The sequence below is a fragment of the Phyllosticta citribraziliensis genome, assembly GCF_038025025.1.
Source record: "Phyllosticta citribraziliensis strain CPC 17464 chromosome Unknown J3D65scaffold_6, whole genome shotgun sequence".
NCBI lineage: Eukaryota > Fungi > Ascomycota > Dothideomycetes > Botryosphaeriales > Phyllostictaceae > Phyllosticta > Phyllosticta citribraziliensis.
This window is the reverse complement of record NW_027117343.1, coordinates 2258447-2274646: the sequence shown is the minus strand read 5'-3', so window position 1 is coordinate 2274646 and position 16200 is coordinate 2258447. Positions and strand designations below refer to the sequence as shown.

General features: G+C 54.7%; 5 protein-coding genes across 5 annotated transcripts; 3 read left to right on the top strand and 2 right to left on the bottom strand.

Moving 5' to 3' along the window:
• The first annotated feature begins 94 nt into the window (after positions 1 to 94).
• J3D65DRAFT_385607 (arginine N-methyltransferase-like protein) lies at positions 95 to 3239 on the top strand. Its single transcript, XM_066795804.1, has 4 exons — positions 95 to 339; positions 396 to 999; positions 1177 to 2711; positions 2764 to 3239. Exons 1-4 carry the CDS (start codon positions 220 to 222, stop codon positions 2938 to 2940), a joined length of 2436 nt encoding a protein of 811 aa, XP_066655662.1. The 5' UTR covers positions 95 to 219; the 3' UTR covers positions 2941 to 3239.
• Positions 3027 to 4969, bottom strand: J3D65DRAFT_385668 (amidohydrolase family protein). The gene is made up of 2 exons (XM_066795805.1): positions 4157 to 4969; positions 3027 to 4099 (listed from the first exon to the last, which is right to left on the bottom strand). Exons 1-2 carry the CDS (start codon positions 4864 to 4866, stop codon positions 3301 to 3303), a joined length of 1509 nt encoding a protein of 502 aa, XP_066655661.1. The 5' UTR covers positions 4867 to 4969; the 3' UTR covers positions 3027 to 3300.
• Positions 4970 to 6157: 1188 nt separating this feature from the next.
• Positions 6158 to 8750, bottom strand: J3D65DRAFT_697212 (aspartic peptidase domain-containing protein; the record flags this gene model as incomplete). Its single annotated transcript, XM_066804040.1, has 4 exons — positions 7738 to 8750; positions 6706 to 7688; positions 6317 to 6405; positions 6158 to 6194 (listed from the first exon to the last, which is right to left on the bottom strand). Exons 1-4 carry the CDS (start codon positions 8327 to 8329, stop codon positions 6158 to 6160), a joined length of 1701 nt encoding a protein of 566 aa, XP_066655660.1. The 5' UTR covers positions 8330 to 8750.
• A 2117-nt stretch (positions 8751 to 10867) lies between these two features.
• J3D65DRAFT_385574 (Alpha/Beta hydrolase protein) lies at positions 10868 to 13136 on the top strand. Its single transcript, XM_066795803.1, has 4 exons — positions 10868 to 11442; positions 11489 to 11633; positions 11681 to 11815; positions 11863 to 13136. Exons 1-4 carry the CDS (start codon positions 11066 to 11068, stop codon positions 12880 to 12882), a joined length of 1677 nt encoding a protein of 558 aa, XP_066655659.1. The 5' UTR covers positions 10868 to 11065; the 3' UTR covers positions 12883 to 13136.
• Positions 13137 to 14609: 1473 nt separating this feature from the next.
• On the top strand, positions 14610 to 15202 carry J3D65DRAFT_668151 (uncharacterized protein; the record flags this gene model as incomplete). Its single annotated transcript, XM_066803087.1, has 3 exons — positions 14610 to 14769; positions 14866 to 14915; positions 14999 to 15202. 3 exons carry the CDS (start codon positions 14610 to 14612, stop codon positions 15200 to 15202), a joined length of 414 nt encoding a protein of 137 aa, XP_066655658.1.
• Between the last annotated feature and the right edge of the window lie 998 nt (positions 15203 to 16200).

Below are 16200 nucleotides of genomic sequence, written 5' to 3'. Positions count from 1 at the left end.
GATGGGAAAATGTTGTCGCCCGGGCCGCCGAAACGCCGATCGCCGACATGCCAGCCAGACGGGATGCCACCTCAGGGCCCTCGCACTCGGACCCCCGCGTTCGCGCCGCGAGGCCGCGCTTGTCCTCATACTCCACTGGACAAATTTCCCATCACCTTTGGCCTGAGTTTTCCTCGACCTCGACTTGCGCCTGCCCACGACCTTCACCTCTTGTCGGGCATGGATACTGACAGCTCGCTCAGTATGGATGACATGCCCATGTTCTTCGTGGGCCACCACGAATCAAAGCGCAGCCATCCGGTTACGGAGCAGCTGCTTCACCATGCTCAAGACCTCAATGTCAGTCGCTTCTCCAACAAACACCATGCAAGGCGCATACTGACAGCTACCCCCAGTACGACATGCTGACCGCTCCAATCACCAACGCCCATTTCCAAGCTCGTGTTTTGACCGCCTTGTCCACCTATTTTACCGACCTGCAGTCATCGCCCACCAAAGACCTTCCTCTGCCGCTGATCACGCCGCTTAGCCCTGCAGACACTCTTCATGCGCCAAACGACAGCATCTCCCAACTCCTGGCTCTGACGAGCCCGTGGATAGACCTCGCTTCACCCGATCCCGTCATAGCACACATCTCGCGCCAGGTCTTTACTCTGGAAATAGCTTATGCCGCTTTCTGCGGATTCGGCAACGTCATTGTCCAAGGGCCAAAGCTGCATCATGGTGACTTGCACGGCCAAGGCGTCGCCCAATACGCTCGAGCAATCCAAGAGGCTCTCGCCATAGGGCAGTACATCAACATTCAAATTATGCTGCCCATGACCGATGACCCTAATGACGAATCTCATGATGATGTGGGCAACTTGTCACGGTTCGTCCGTGACGAATATGTCGCGACATCAGCACAAAAGGGAAAGAGTGAAGTCGACACTTTCGGTACTTGGGATGCTTGGAACGTCGTTCGGACTGTTTGTAAATACAACCAAAGGGTTTCTGTAGGTAAGAGGACAGATTATTTACTACGTCTTTTGCTGCATCTTTTTTCCTCGATTCACATCTTTCAATTCCTTGTGTCCACGTCTGCATTTTTAAAAGTCGCCGTAGTAATCTTTCAGGTACTGTACCTCCCTTTGGCGGTAATTCACACATGCATGGTCGCTAATCGTCTATTTCCAGCTTTGACTTTTCCGCCCAACCTTCCGCCTGCCCCAGTGCAGAGGCGTTGGTTTTCAGAGCCCCTCCGTCTGCTTTCATTCCCTGCGACGACTTTTGTCAAGAACAAAAAGGGCTACTGGGTCCTGCCTATTGCGCACCAGATGCTCCTCTTCCGATACATGCGTCTCCGGACGGTGCCTTGGATACTTCTCACCGACGTTGGCCCCATTCCCGGTGTGGACGATCCAGACATGATCATGACTACTGGAACTGGCTTTCTTCCCCAAGATGCAGTGACCATCCCAACACACGAGCCTACTCCAGCAGAAGCTGCCAAGGCCCAACCTCAAAAGAAGCCGACAGACCCAACTCCACATCTAAGCTACATGCGCCATCTCCAGCGTAACCAGCCTCCCAAGACTCAGATTGAGCGCTTCGGATCGGGCTACCAAGACTATTTACAGGCGCCCCTTCAGCCTCTAACAGACAATCTTGAAAGCATCACTTATGAAGTGTTTGAGAAGGACCCCGTCAAGTATGAGTGGTATGAGCGGGCTATTGAAGCAGCGTTGAAGGATTGGGCCGCGCTGAAAAAGCCGCCATCTTCCCCTGACGGCGCCGTTGTCGTTGCAGTCGTCGGAGCCGGCCGTGGACCACTCGTCACTCGCGCACTACGAGCCTCCAAGAACTCCGGAGTGCGCATCCAAGCTTGGGCAGTTGAAAAGAACCCAAATGCATATGTCCTGCTCCAGCGACACAACCGCGACTCTTGGGACGGAGCTGTCACTGTCGTCAAATCCGACATGCGGTACTGGCGCGGCCCGCATCGTGGAGACGGCACTCACGGCCATGTTGACATCATTGTTTCCGAGCTACTTGGAAGCTTTGCTGACAATGAACTATCTCCCGAATGCCTGGATGGTGTACAACACGTGCTCAACCCTACCCATGGCATATCGATCCCTCAGAGCTACACGGCACATCTCACACCCGCCTCCGCACCCAAGTTGCACGCGGATGTCACAACTCGGTCTTTCACGGACTCGACAGCCCCAGAGACACCGCATGTCGTCATGCTCCACGCAATCGACTATCTCTCAACGATCCTTCCTACCAACTCCAACCAAAATCACCCTGCGTCCCCGACAGGTGGATCATACGCAGCAGCTGTCCGAACTGGCGCAACTAGCGTCCCCTCTGATTCTTCCATGCTTTCACCGCACATCCAACAAGCCTGGGAATTTGTCCATCCAGTCCAGCCCAGCATTCTCGCCCAGTCGCAATTGCGTCGCGGGGGCTCTGCGGCTGGAGGAGTAGGTGGAGCCACTGGCGGCGACGGAGCCAACGAGCACAACTCACGCAGCTCGCGGACTGCATTCAAGTGCAAAAACAGAGGCGTGTGCCACGGCATTGCCGGTTACTTCGAGAGCGTCCTGTACGCCAGAGAAGGCAAGGATGCCAATGGCGAAAAGGTGGAGCTGAGCACCAATCCCGTCACCATGGACGCGAAGAGCAGGGACATGATCAGCTGGTTTCCTATTTGGTTTCCGCTCAAGGTGAGTGTCCACACCATGTTGTTGGTGGACTTTTTTGACTGACTCTGAGCAGAATCCCATGTACATTCCGGATGACTCCGAGATTTTCATTAGCATGTGGCGCCAGACTGACGATCGCAAGGTCTGGTATGAATGGATGGTCGAATCGTTTGTCGAAGTCGGCGGCCGCAAGCTCAGAGTTGCCGTGACGGAAGTTCACACGAGCCGGAAAGCTGGCTGTCTCATGTGAGGAGCCGGGCAAAAAATAGAAAATCTTCCAAATCTGGGAATGGATCAAAACGGGAGAGAACGACAGAAAGATGAATCTTCTCGAGAAGAGAGTGGCGTGTCAGTCGAAACGAAGATCAAAATGTCATCACTTGAGACGACGAGGAAAGAAGTCCTCCTGTGTAGTCTGGCGGCTGCGAAGAAAAGTTTGAATTCTCGGAATGACCATCTCGTATTTCAGGGGTCAATATGAATAGTGTCCATTTTTCCTACGCGCGACATTGGGGAGCGTCCGTCGTTCGCTGATAATCAACAATAGTACAATGCAGCCATCTCAAAGAATCGATTGCAAGGTAAATTAGTTATTATTCGTATCATCTTCCTAATACCCCGTCCCATTGCCCCTTTGTACGTCCACAGTCACTGCTGACCCATATTCAACACCATTAGAGTATTCGCCCTGCAGGTCCGGAAGCGGCGTCTGTTCCCAAATCTTTTGGATCCTCCGAGCTGACTGCAAGAACTTTTGCTCGACAGCCGTCCTATTCTGCGCCAAGACCAACTGGCCCTCTCTCTTCCGCCACTTGCCATCGACCAAGACGTGCTTGATGTCGCCGACATGCGAGTGCAGAATAATGGCAGCAACAGGGTCCACCCAGCCCAGCATGTTGGGCGAATCTCCATCAAATACAACCACGTCGGCCTTGGCGCCGACCTGCAGGACGCCAATGTCCGGGCGGTGCAGGGCAAGGCCGCCGGAGCGCGTGGCGAGCAGGAAGGCCTGGTTGACGGACATGGGGTTGTTGCGGGGGATGGCCCAGTCCTTCATGGTCTGGGCGAAGAGCTTGAGGCGGGTCGACTGCAGCCAGATGCGGGCCTGGGTGATGATGTCGGTCGAGTAGGTGAAGTGCGTGTCGACACCCAGCGCGGCCTGGTCCTGGATCAGCGCGCTGTACTCGTGGCCGTGGCCATAGTGCATCTCCGACTCGGGCGTCGTCGAGATGTAGTGGTTGTATTTGCGCAGCAGGACCGCGTCGTCGGGCGTGATGTAGCTGGCATGCGAGAAGACGATGGGCATGCTCGTGTTCAGGAAAGAAAAGTCGTTTAGACGCGTCGGACTGTTGGCGTCGAACCACGGCCCGCCGAGGTAGTGCGTGGTGAGTGCCGCCGCGTTGGAGCTCCTGCTTCTCGTCAACACTGCCTGCTCGTGGCGTGAGCATTCACCTGGTGACACTCACTTTGCGAGGTCCAAGACCGATTGAATCTCCTCGTCGCTGGCCGAAGCAAAAGTGTCGTATGCCAACCCCATCTTGACCAAGCTAGCCGGCAACCGCTCGTCCTTGACCAGGTCCTCATAATTCGCCATCTGCTCCTCAATCGAGAAGCCGTTCGTCAACGTGTGCAGCGCATAGCAAAACCACATGCGCACGCCACTGTCAATCGACGCATCCAGATACGCAGCCACCGTCGCATTCGAAAACGTCGCGTGCGCGTGCTCCAGGATGGTCGTGACGCCCGAATTCAGCGCCTCGTAAATGCCCACCAGCTGGCCGTAGTATACATCATCGGGCCCAAAAACGGTCCCCGCTTGCGTAAACTCGCCGTACCGCTCAAAGTACTCGGCGAGCGTCGTGTTGGAGCCGAGCGTCTTGTAGGCCGTTTGCCAGCCGTGGCGGTGCGTGTCCACGAAGCCGGGAGATATTATTTTCCCCTGTGCTGATATCATCTCGGTGCCGGCGGGTACCGTGATGTTGGAGGAAGAGTCGAAGATGGCGGCGATTGTGTCGTTGGTCGTAAGGAGGGATGCGTCTCTCAGTACTTCGAGGGATTGCGTCGCGTTATTGAAAGAGATGATGGTGCCGCCTTCGAACAAAATCGAGCCTGCAAACGCAGGAACGGCACACGAACAAGCCGCGAGAAGCGCTTGCGCCAGACGAGAACGCGTCATGGTTGCCGGAAAGAATTTAAAAGTGAAGATATGGTCAGCAGCGCCATCATGCTGCCACCATTAAGTACCGGCGCGCAAACTTCGGACGGATCTCTCTGCACACAAGTCAATGGCCACGAGCAGGTGGATCCGTCATCAAGCTGTCTGATGATCCAGGCGTGATGCTGTCAGCTACTGTGCCTCTTCACCGTCATCCTGTCCGTCTGTCAGTAGTGAAGACCACCCAGCTCTTCGATATACGAGCCACGAGAATCAGAACAGAACTCCGACTGCTCCCACCGCCAGCACCGGGCCCAAAAAAGCATCCCCACCACAACGCATCCACCCTCCCTCCGAAGCGCAAGGAACGGAAACAATCGGACTGGACGCGCACTTTCTCCGAGGCTGCAAGTAACACTCACGTAAAAAGGACGTAGGAGCGTGCCAGGCGGGGCGACTGCCCCCACGTAGAGCCAACGGCCAGCCGAATGCACCGTACGCATGCCGTCAGCGGACCCAGTTGTTCCCGCACCTAGGCCCGGTCAACTCCTCTCCTTCGAAATGCTTCTCCTGCACTCGCCCGGCCGGGGGTGCGCGTCGGATTTGTGCGGGCAGGTCAAATCCGACAGCGTTTGCAAATCCGACGCCGCGGATTAGAAGGGCGTAGGTTGTGGCAAGGGATGGCGGGGGGCCTTGGGGCGCGTGAAGCCATGGAGACGTGTGTGGCTAAGACTCGGTGTCCTGGGTGTTGTTTGCAGTGGAGGCACAGTGTCGAAAGGAATGGGATCTTGGGAGCTATCGTTCATTACTACAGCTAGATACAGGGAGTCTCATTCCTGTCAACATCCAACAAGGCAGAGGAGATGACCTTACAGTCAAACTTCAATAGTATACAAGGCCGCCGAGTCAGCCTGTCCTAATCATTGTTGAATATACACAGTTGAAGCCACACAAACCTGACAGGCTAGCCGGCAGCCAGCAGCAATGTGCGAGCAAAGAGCTGTACAGGAGATGGTTGCTGCGTTTTGGATCGCGATGTCGACGTCCATCGGTAGTTTTGTCGTTCAGCATCCTCTGCAACGTGACTATCTGTCGATATTTCAAAACGCAGCACCACCTCTTCGAAAGTATTACGCCATCTTTTTCATGACCCGCTCACAATGTCCGCACCCTTTGCGGACAGCTTGGGCTGTGGCCTTCTCAGAGCCGTCCAGGGTACAACAGCTCCTCTCGTCCTCCAGCTTTCCTGCCAATGCGTCCACCCCACGGATCCAAGTCTTCGCCAACGGGCTTCTCTCTCGTCGGCGGTCGGCTATCCGCAGCTGTGGCGCCCACAGTCGCTCGCTGTGCTTTCCGTCGCTCGCGTGACCTGGAATTTGTTCTCGCACGCTCTCTCGACTTGGATTGCGTGCGCGACTTAGATTGCTCCCTAGATTTGGACTGCTCGCGGGACTTGGATGCCTCCCGCGACTTGGTGGAGCGGGACGCTGGTGTTTGTGGTGGCTGCGGCTCTTCGGCGCGCGATTGGATTGTCGACATTGACTCTTCTCTTCGCCGCCTCTGCGATTCTTGCCGCCGTCGATTCTGCGCTTGCCACCGTTGCTGCATGCCTGCCGCCACCTCGGCAACACCAGAGTCATTGCTCCGCATGTTCGTCCTGGAGCTCAGTGATTGTTGCGAAGGTACTTGTTGTATTACTGGTGGCATTGAAGCGTTGAGAGGGGGAGGCGCGGGCTGCTGGTCCGACGGAACAGGGGGAGGAGGTACAGGGGGCGGCGGTGCAGGTGGCGGCAGCATGTCTTCGAAACTGGCCTGCCTGGGCACAGTTCCCCCCTTTTGACTCCTCTCCGCTGCGGTGACCATGGTGCCCGTCGTCGTTGTGGTGCCCGTGGTAGTGGTGCCCGTCGTCGCCAGTTCAGATAGCTCATTGCCACTCGATTCGACCGGTCGTTGAAGCACTTCCATGTAGCTCTTGTCCCAGTTGGCAGACGGCACTTCCGAGTCGACGCGGCGCCGCACCCCTGTGACATCGCGCCTGCTTCGGTGTCTTCGTCGCCACCAAAGCCAGAGCAGTACCAAGATGACGACTACGCCAGCGGCGGCGCCGACGGCGACGCCAATCTTGGCTGGGTTTTTGGACAGCGGTGAGGAGGTTGGCTGCGCCGAGTCGGATTTGCCGTCGTCACCCGATGGCGCGTGGATGGCAACGATGTCGGGATCGGGTAGAGGATTGGGAAATTTTGCTTGTGCCAGTGAAAAGTTGCGTCGCTCTTCATCGACAATCAGGTAGGCTTCTTGCAACAGGGTACGGCCGAGCGTGTATTGCGAGTCGTTTGCGGCCCGGCGGATGGGAAAGTAGTAAGTGGGATTTTCGTAATAAGGCCAAGAGGCCTGCAGGTCGAATGCGGCAAAAGGAAGCTGTATGCTTGTTGTGGTGGATGACCCGTCTTCATTGGTGGGTCCAGATGGGTCAGCAAGAGCAATGGTGATGGTGGGATTGATGGTTTTGAGCTTGGTGCGAGTCGTCTCATTGATCGTGTAGAGGCCTGTTGTTGCGTCATAAGTGATGCCAAAGGCGGATTCGAACTTGGAGCAAGTGTCGACCGGAAGCCAGAGTTGCGCGACTGTGGTGTCAATGATGGAAACGTGTGACGAGGCAGACAATTTCTCTGAGCTCCCCGAGAGCGTATTTGAGACTTCTATCGACTCGACGGAAACGCTTAAACTCTTGCTGTAGTCATTGTCGTCACCGGTCGAGGTAAAGGTAAAGTTGAATTTGGTAGGTTCAAGACGTGTTTGGTCGTAGCCTCCTAATATCAAGCTCCCAGGAACTTTGTTCGTTTCTACACACGTTGTCAGTATGAGTAGAGAAGGGACCGTACTCTGCCTTACGATATGACGCCCCAGCCGTATAGCCATATGACCAACTTGGTATGATGTTTTCGTCCTTGAGATTTTCAAAGATACTCGGCACGGACTTGCCGGAAAACTTGGATGACGTCCTGCTTAGGCCGAGTACCCCCAGGAAGTAATCCTTATCCTTCAATCCAGCCACTATTTGTCGATTCAAACTGATCGTGTCCGTCTCTTGGCTCGCACCAAGGTACACCGTATCGTATCCATACTGTCCCTGTCCACCATAGCCCAAGCTGGTTTCGAGGTCGAGATCTTGCTCTCCTATGGCTTCCCACGTCGAGCTCTGGTTGCTCTGAAATCCAACGCTCGATGCCGTTCGAAAATGCTCCGAGCCACGCAGAGATGCGCAGTTGCTCACGTCGTTGGACTTTGTGCAGCCATCGGCATGTGGCACCCACGTTTGGTATCCCTTGGTCGAAACAAGGACCCGAAAGTCTTCTGGCGGAGTGCCCACCCCGATGCGAAAGGTTGACCACGATCCATCGTTGCCGTCCCACTCATTGGTGCTGGGGACCACGTACGGCATGGGAGCTTTGGCAGTGGCGCCGCTGCGGGGCTTCAAGGCCATTGTGGATTCAAATCAGTCCGCCTGGAGTTCAAGGACTGTGTTCCACATGTAGAAGCGCAGGTGATAACGACATGCCGATGTTGTCGAAGACGTTTGGGCGAGGATTGGCGCAAATCGTGACGTTGAAACAAAACCCTGGAGAAGGGCATACGGCTTAATTGTAATAGTGTCGACATCGATGAGCCTGTACTGGGACCATGCCCTCCGATCCAGATGAGAAGCGGCACAGGCTCAGCTCAGGTGAAGGCGGCTCAGCGGTTCAGCTCTCCCGTTAAGCTCTTCCCTTCCTTGCTCGCTGCGCTGTCCTTGCAAGTAGATCCTTGCTGGCTGTCCGTTCCTGAAGAGAACTAGGGTGGCTGCTAACAAGAGGTTCCATTGTGCAGCAAAATCACCAATTGCACGAGGGCTATTCGTCGAAGCTTTTGTTCCAAGGCTGTCTGACTTTGGTCATGCTTCTTGCTCCCCCTCTCTAAGACCGCGAGCGGCTGGAAGTTGCAGGAATTAGCCATGGTTTGTCGTTACCAGATTGGGTATGCGGGAGGTTAGGCCGCAATGAATCGCCTAGGTCCGATTCTTGGCCGACACTGGTGGAGTTTTTCTCTCAGAGAAGGTGGAATCAGGCCGATTAAGGCTGTCTTAGTAACTCATTACTGAGGTGGGTGAGAGTCAACGGCAGTCATATTTTCAATTTTCCCGGTTTGTGGAAGGGTTTGCCACTTTCGAGTGGGTTGCAGTGCAAGTAAGGAGCTTTGTGCAGCCGCTACTTCCATGCACTGGATGGACCAGGGAAGCCCCTTGCCCAGGCAGACTAGAGACTGGGCGATCACGCCTCAGACGCCAGGTGGCAGTTCTGCATCTTGGTGCTCCTCCAAGGAGTGATAAGGTCTTAGCTCTGTTGATTCTGGGCATTGGGCTGTTCCAACCAAGCCGTCGCAACAAGACGCCTTTCGTGAGTGACGGGGATTGTAGGCGAGAGTTTCAACGCCTTTCTCTATGCGGATGGTCCGAAAGTAGGTTGTGAAGATCCCCCAGAATAAGCATCTCTAGTCCCTTGGCTGTAGTAGTTCCTCGCAGATGTGATTGCTTGCGTCGGAGCTCGGTTCCTGGTCTAGTGCAAGTTTTGGCAAGGATTGTGCCGCATACTGAGCCGTTACAGTGAATGCTTTGCTTGGCCACATCCAAGGTGCCATGGTCTGTTCTACTTAGCGTCGGCAAGGTGCAAGAGCGAGCTGACAAAACACAAGTGTGAAGGACCATGGGAAGTTTGCAGATGACAAACGAGTTTGAGTTTGGGAGGGAGAACTAGCTGGGTAATCTGCGAATCATGGACTTTTCTCTTACAGGTTTCCGCACATCTCAGACATGGAAGAGCTCCTGGACTAGGGCTCCAATCAAATGCTCTTGTGTGAAATCTTCCCAAGGTCCCTGGAGCGATGGAAATGACTTCATCACACCTCAAGTCAGTCAGAGTCTAGAACCCCGCCGGCAGGCCAGATAAAGTTGGCAGATTCCTGGTTTGTTTACTCTGATTCGGAGAGCTAACGAGCGTGGCCAAAATATGTCAATGGCAAAGAGGGGAACATCGAAGGACAGATCAAGGAGGATTGTCGCGAAAGCACAAAGGCTCTCATGTTGGACGCGTTTGAGGCGGATCCCAGTGGAGGAGAGCTTCCATGAGTGTTGTGTAGTGGGGAGGCAGGCCCGACGTTGGTGTTGGGGGTACCACTGGGTAGGATCGGACGGGCGCATCCAGCGGCTCGAGCGTCGCTTAACCTAACCGCCGCCACGGTCCGCCCGAAAGCGAGCCGTCCGCTTGTCATTCCGCTCTCTTTCCACCACCTCAATGTGTATCTTGATATCGACCAGCACTCATCGAGAGAACTCCGACGAATCTCATCGCATCTGATTGCCAACAGCGGAACTTGTTCGGCTCTTCAAGTCCCGGAATGTCGAGGGGCTGGCGGCTGTCTCCGTCGGACACGACGCGTGAGGTTTTTGGCTCGAATGCCAGCTTGGCACATCTTTCCGGCAATCACCAGGATTCTGAACGGGCAAGGGATTGCCTTCTTCACCAAAGTTGGAGGTTGTTACCTGCTTTTGCCTTCCATCGTTGGGAGAGATGGTCTGCAACATCTCCCTCCCTCGGCTTCTACCAAAGTCCCGGCCAGCATTTCTTGCGAGGAAGAGAGTAAGATGCTCCTTGAGCACAGACCCATTGCTGAATGAACGTCTTATCGGCGTACTGCTAGCTGTCGTGATGAACGACAGTTCCATAGACCTGGCTGTGGTGCCGGTGAACAAACGCCCCTTCGGCCCAATCACGGTATTCAGAATCGCCATCCCTTTCGCTATCCACAGTGAGGATCGGTCCGTCACTTCAATGTCCGAGCAACTGTACCGGAAAGACAAAATGCCACGCTCACTTTGAAGCCTGTCTCAAAAGTCCGGTCAGCTTCTAGGTCGAGCGCGCTTTGACAACGGAGTCTATCCTCTGGGACTTCATGTTCGAGGCAATGGAAGTCTTCATGTTACGCCGGCTGAGGTGCATCTTATCTCGTACTACACCAGCAACCGATCTCACACTTCCCCGCCAATTTCCAGATCCGATAGCGATATGCCAGCATCCCACTCTTGTTCCTGAACAGCACCCTTGAAAGTCGTTGGCTCGCCTTGAAGTTGCTGCAAGAACGATCATTCTACGCAAGCAATCGAAACCGCTTGCAGCATTGGTCCACGATGCGCTCACGCAGATCAGCAGTCATCATTGCCTCGCTACTGATTGCCACAGCCTCAGCGGATCCTATTGTCACCGTCAAAAATGGTAGCTATTCCGGTCTGTACCTTCCGCAATTCGGGCAAGATCTCTTCCTTGGCATTCCCTATGCTCAGGACACTGGATTGCAAAATCGCTTCAGGATACCTCAAACGCTCACAGAAACTTGGAACGGGACGCGTGCAGCCAAGAACTACAGCGATGCCTGTCCAGACGCGAATCCGGACTCGGATGCAATCTATGGCATGAGCGAGAATTGTCTTTCCATCAACATTGTCAGACCCGCTGGGACCAACACAACCACGAAACTTCCCATTCTGCTTTGGATTCATGGCGGAAGGTGAGTGCCAAACATGAGACAAGCGACCCAGCTGAGACTTTCTTAGCTATCAGGTGGGAACCAGTGGTCTCTCGAACTACAATCTCACGTATATTGTAGAAAAATCTGTGGAAATCGGAAAACCAATCATTGGCGCTAGCATCAACTACCGCAAAAGCTCGTGGGGAAACATGTACTCCATTGAACTCCAGGTAATGACGAGACACATGCACGCAGGACGGTTCTAATATTTCCGCAGGGAAGTGGCAACACCAATCTTGCGCTGAGAGACATGCGGCAAGGTCTTGCCTGGATTCAAGAGAACATCAAGGCTTTTGGGGGAGATCCAGGTTCGGTAACCATTTGGGGCGAATCCTCGGGTTCATTTGCAGTAGTAAGTGGACAGTCTTCTTATTAGATGGATCTTCTGACTCTGTTTAGGGGCAACTGGTACTTAGCTATGGTGGTCGCACAGATGGTCTCTTTCATCGATCTATCCAAGAAAGTGGCAGCGCTGCAACTGCGTGGTACAATGGTACGGATTGGTATCAGCCTATCTTCGACAAAATTGTGGATAGCGTCAACTGCAGTTCTGCAGTAGACAAGGTGGAATGTCTGAGAGCGATCCCCTACCCGGAACTGTACCCATTCATGAACGCCTCGACGCACCCTGGCCCCGGTTTCTATCCCACTGTGGACGGCGATGTCATTCCAAACTATCCAACTGAGTTAATACGGGCCGGTCGATTTGCGCACATTCCGCATCTTTATGGGACGAACTCCGACGAGGGTACCGACAACGCGCCAGTCGGAATCATCAACACGGACGATGATCTTCGAAGTTTCCTCTTGAACGACATGGGCTTCGATTTCCCAGAATCCACCGTGGACCAGATCATGGAGCTCTATCCGGACGATCCAGCTATTGGGATTCCGCTCAACACTGGCAACGAGCGGTTCGCCGATTATGGTTGGCAATTCAAACGCGCGGCGGCCATCATGGGCGACGTCTTTTATCACGCGCCAAGGCTGGATGACGCTCGACACTATGCCGATCACGCACCCACATTTGTCTACCGCTTCAACACGCGGCCCTTTGAGAACGCCACGAATGCTACCTACACAGACTATGTTGGAGAGCTGGCGCCCGCGTACAAGGGCGTCGAGCATTTCAGCGAGGTGGCGTTTGTTTTCAATAACCCGAGCACCGTGGGGCCATGGGCGGGGTACGAGAGGCTGAGTGGACTGATGAGCAGCCTTTGGATTCGATTTGCCCACGACGGAGACCCGAATGGAGAGGGGCTTCCTTATTGGCCGAGGTACAACTCTGGCGGAAATGCCACAGGACTGAACCTGGTGCTGCAGACCGACCAACAAGGCGGGTGCTATGTCGAACAAGACACCTATAGGCTGGAGGGCAGGGAATTCTTGACCAAGTGGGCGCGTCGGAGGCACGTCTGATGAGTAGACGGGTGGACTGCAGAGTGAGGACGGAAAGTGACGGTGATGGGGCTAGCGCCAGGATTGAGGGGCACAGAAGAATCGACCAGTCCCACATCATCAAACGCGATCGCAGTACAGTCTCCTGCCTCTCTCGTGGCAACTTGCAATAATCCTGGGGGCCATCTCGGCAAGCCTGTCCAGTTTGGATATGCGCCGGTCTGCTTTTTCTTTGAGATACTGGTTTCATCGAGGCACGATCGCGAAGGCTCTGGCTACTGGCCTGGTTCGACGGAATAGAACCGCCCTTGCTTACGGAGTAGTTGTCTCGCAGAAAGTGCCGTCTGCCTCTGGCACCTGCAGGGGCTCACGCGCTCGGTAGCTGAAGTGGGCACAACATCCGGCATCCATCCGCCAAGATCATTTGGCAACTCACCCGGATACCCGTTGGGCAATGCAAACTGGTTGGCGACGACGTCGGTGGGCGAGTAAGAAACCGGAAAATGCAAGCAGTGCTACGTCTGGTCGATGCCCATTATGCGACCGAGATTGCGCAATGCCCTGCCCGTCCTCCCCGAGACACTATTCGCCAGAACACGACATATTAACCAATTTTTCTGCCTTCCACATCGTCCGAGGCCGCAATCAACAAGCCGGTCAAGAAGAATAAATTTTCAAGCAAGTCGGTCAGCGAATGGAGGTCTACTTGCCAGATCAAGGCATCCCGCCGCGTAACCCCAAACCTGTATAGCTAGTGGTGATTGGCCCAAGGGACGAGACCGAGGAACAGCCACGGCTCTGTTCAAAAGTCAGTCAGACCTCTATCGGACCCTCTCACACTATTTTCCCTCAGCAGTCTTCAGCCCGGCGGCAGAATTGGTCTTTTTGAAAGATTCGATCGAGCCTTCATCCTGGACTTTCTCCACTTGGTCTGATCATGTCACCAAGCAGGACGGTCGCCAGTTGGTCAGCATTATCAACCCACCGCTCTCCTGCGCCACGGCCGGACGATGCACTTATCCGCAGGTCCTGGACAAGCACCGCAGCCCATGCCTCTAGTTGGCCCAGTTGGCCGCGCCGTTGAAATCGTTTCTTGCCCGCATCGCCACGAGGTAGGTACGTCGACCGGCTGCAGTACGCCTATAGGCCCAGACCAAGAGAATCGCAGGGCTTGATTGGGATGCCCGTCAAAGCGCCAGCCACCACTTGCATACGCGGACCGCTCGCCAGCGCCCACTGCAGCCAGCGTCATACGTCAAATCAAAAGCTGGCCGCTGTCGCTGCCCGCTGGAGAGCAATCATTTTTCCCTAGTGCCACGACTCCTCTGTGGCGGCTCTCAAATTTCACATTTTCGATCCATGGACCAACGGCTAGTCCCGACGTACAGGACCATAGCACACCTGCCCTGTTTGGCCACTAGATGATGGATCCATGGGGCGCTGGACTGTAGCGTGATTGGGGCATGCTTCCTCCGGACACCCCGTCACGCTTGGACTGGCCTGACTCGCAACGCCCACAGGGCAGCGCCGCCGGTCCGACGTGATAGATGCTCCCGGCTGAGACATGTTTATCATGGCATGTGGTTCTTGTATATAAAGGTAGGGCCAAGTTGAACAATACATTTACCAAGGCACAACAAATTCGGAGGTTCCCTACCATCGGATCAACATATTAAAGATCTTCACCCTTGACATCTTTGACTATTCCTCATCCTCACATTTACCATCACTCTATCTTGTCTTCCAAAATGGTCAACATTCTTTCCGTCGCCATGGCCGCGTTGGTCGTCTCCGCTCCCGCCGTGGCACTTCCTACTTCGCTGGAACCCAGGGCCGCCTCTGGATGCACCATCGACCTTGCCAGTACCATGACTACTCCCTCAGCCCCGGGCGAGATTATCACTATGAGTAAGTTCTCTACTTGCTTCTTGTTGCTTGGTGCGGTTTCGAGGCAACAAGAAGCAATGTGTCAAAAAAGCAAAACGAGTCTGACAAAATCCGCAGAGACCATGATCAAATGGACAAACTCGACAGACATGTCCTCTTTTGACTCTGTAAGTGCCACTTTTAATTACAGCACCTTGCAGTCATGGCCTCGCAAAATTCTTCCGACACCAAAGATCTAACAGAGTGACAGTCTTACTGCGACTGGTCCAACACCGCCAAAGCCCCTTACTCGGTTTTTTTCAAAGCCAACACAATCCCTGGCTACAAGAGCCTCGATGAGCTCTCTGCTGTCCTCCAACCATGGGTCGGCTCATGGCTGATTGCTGGCAACTCCGGCGCGCCCAACTCTGGCGTTACCGGTGACTACAACATCACCGGTGTCACATGCGCATGAGGAGGCTCTGAGCATTGCGCTTCGAAGCTTAAAAAGGGAAAAGTTGAGGGAGTTTGCGATGCCGTTTTCTTTCTTTGACACCCCTTGCTTGCTTATCTTGTCTTCTGCATTTGCATTTGCACTTCTTTTTATCTTGCCTTTGTTGTTTACGACATCACGTCCGCATCACCCACCTCCACACCTTCTGTCGTCAAAGCTGGCTGGCTAGTCTTTCTGCGCACTTCTTTTCACACGCTGTAAATACCCACCTCCCTGGTGATCATACCTTTTGCCTCCAGTGGCCTTCTTCATTGCATGCACGCACGCTTCAATGTCAGCTCCATTCGTTTCTCCCAGCGCGTCTCTTCGACTTGCCATGTACAGTCGCTTCCCGGGACGTCTCCGACCTGAAGCCGTCTCGCACGCGCGTCTCTAATTTCTAGCTGCCCGAACAAGAAGCACGCTCCACCAACCCTTGTCAACAGGTCCACCACCTGGCCAGCCCTGCGACCCAGGTGTCAGGCGAGGCGCCGCAGAAGCAGCCAGCCGTACAGTCTGACCCCTTGATCTCCACGGCCGTCGCTACGCTTCGTCGGGCGTCACCGTGCAGTGTCTCCGATCAGGTCTCGTCTGGGCTCTTGCGCCAGCAGCAGCAGCAGCCACCCCGGGAGCAACCGCCAAGCGAGAGCGATCAAACGGAACGTCCGCGCGCGCATCATGGTGTTTGTGGTGGCCGGTCCTGGGCCTGCACGCGCGTCCACCCTTCCCCGGCGACGACATTACGCGTCGGCGACTTGAAGGACGGAAGATTCCACGCTTGTGATTGTTGTGAAGATTTTGTTGGTGAGAAAAGGCTTTGTCAAACATGGTCAGGCCAGCGACCGCGGCAGTTGCTTTTGGTGGGATTGCCAAGATAATGGGACAGAGGTGGTCTATCTGGGTACAATTTCTATCCACTCCGCAACTGATGGATGCGTTGCTGTACATGTTCCTTCCTGCAGGCGCGCGCTTCTACCATT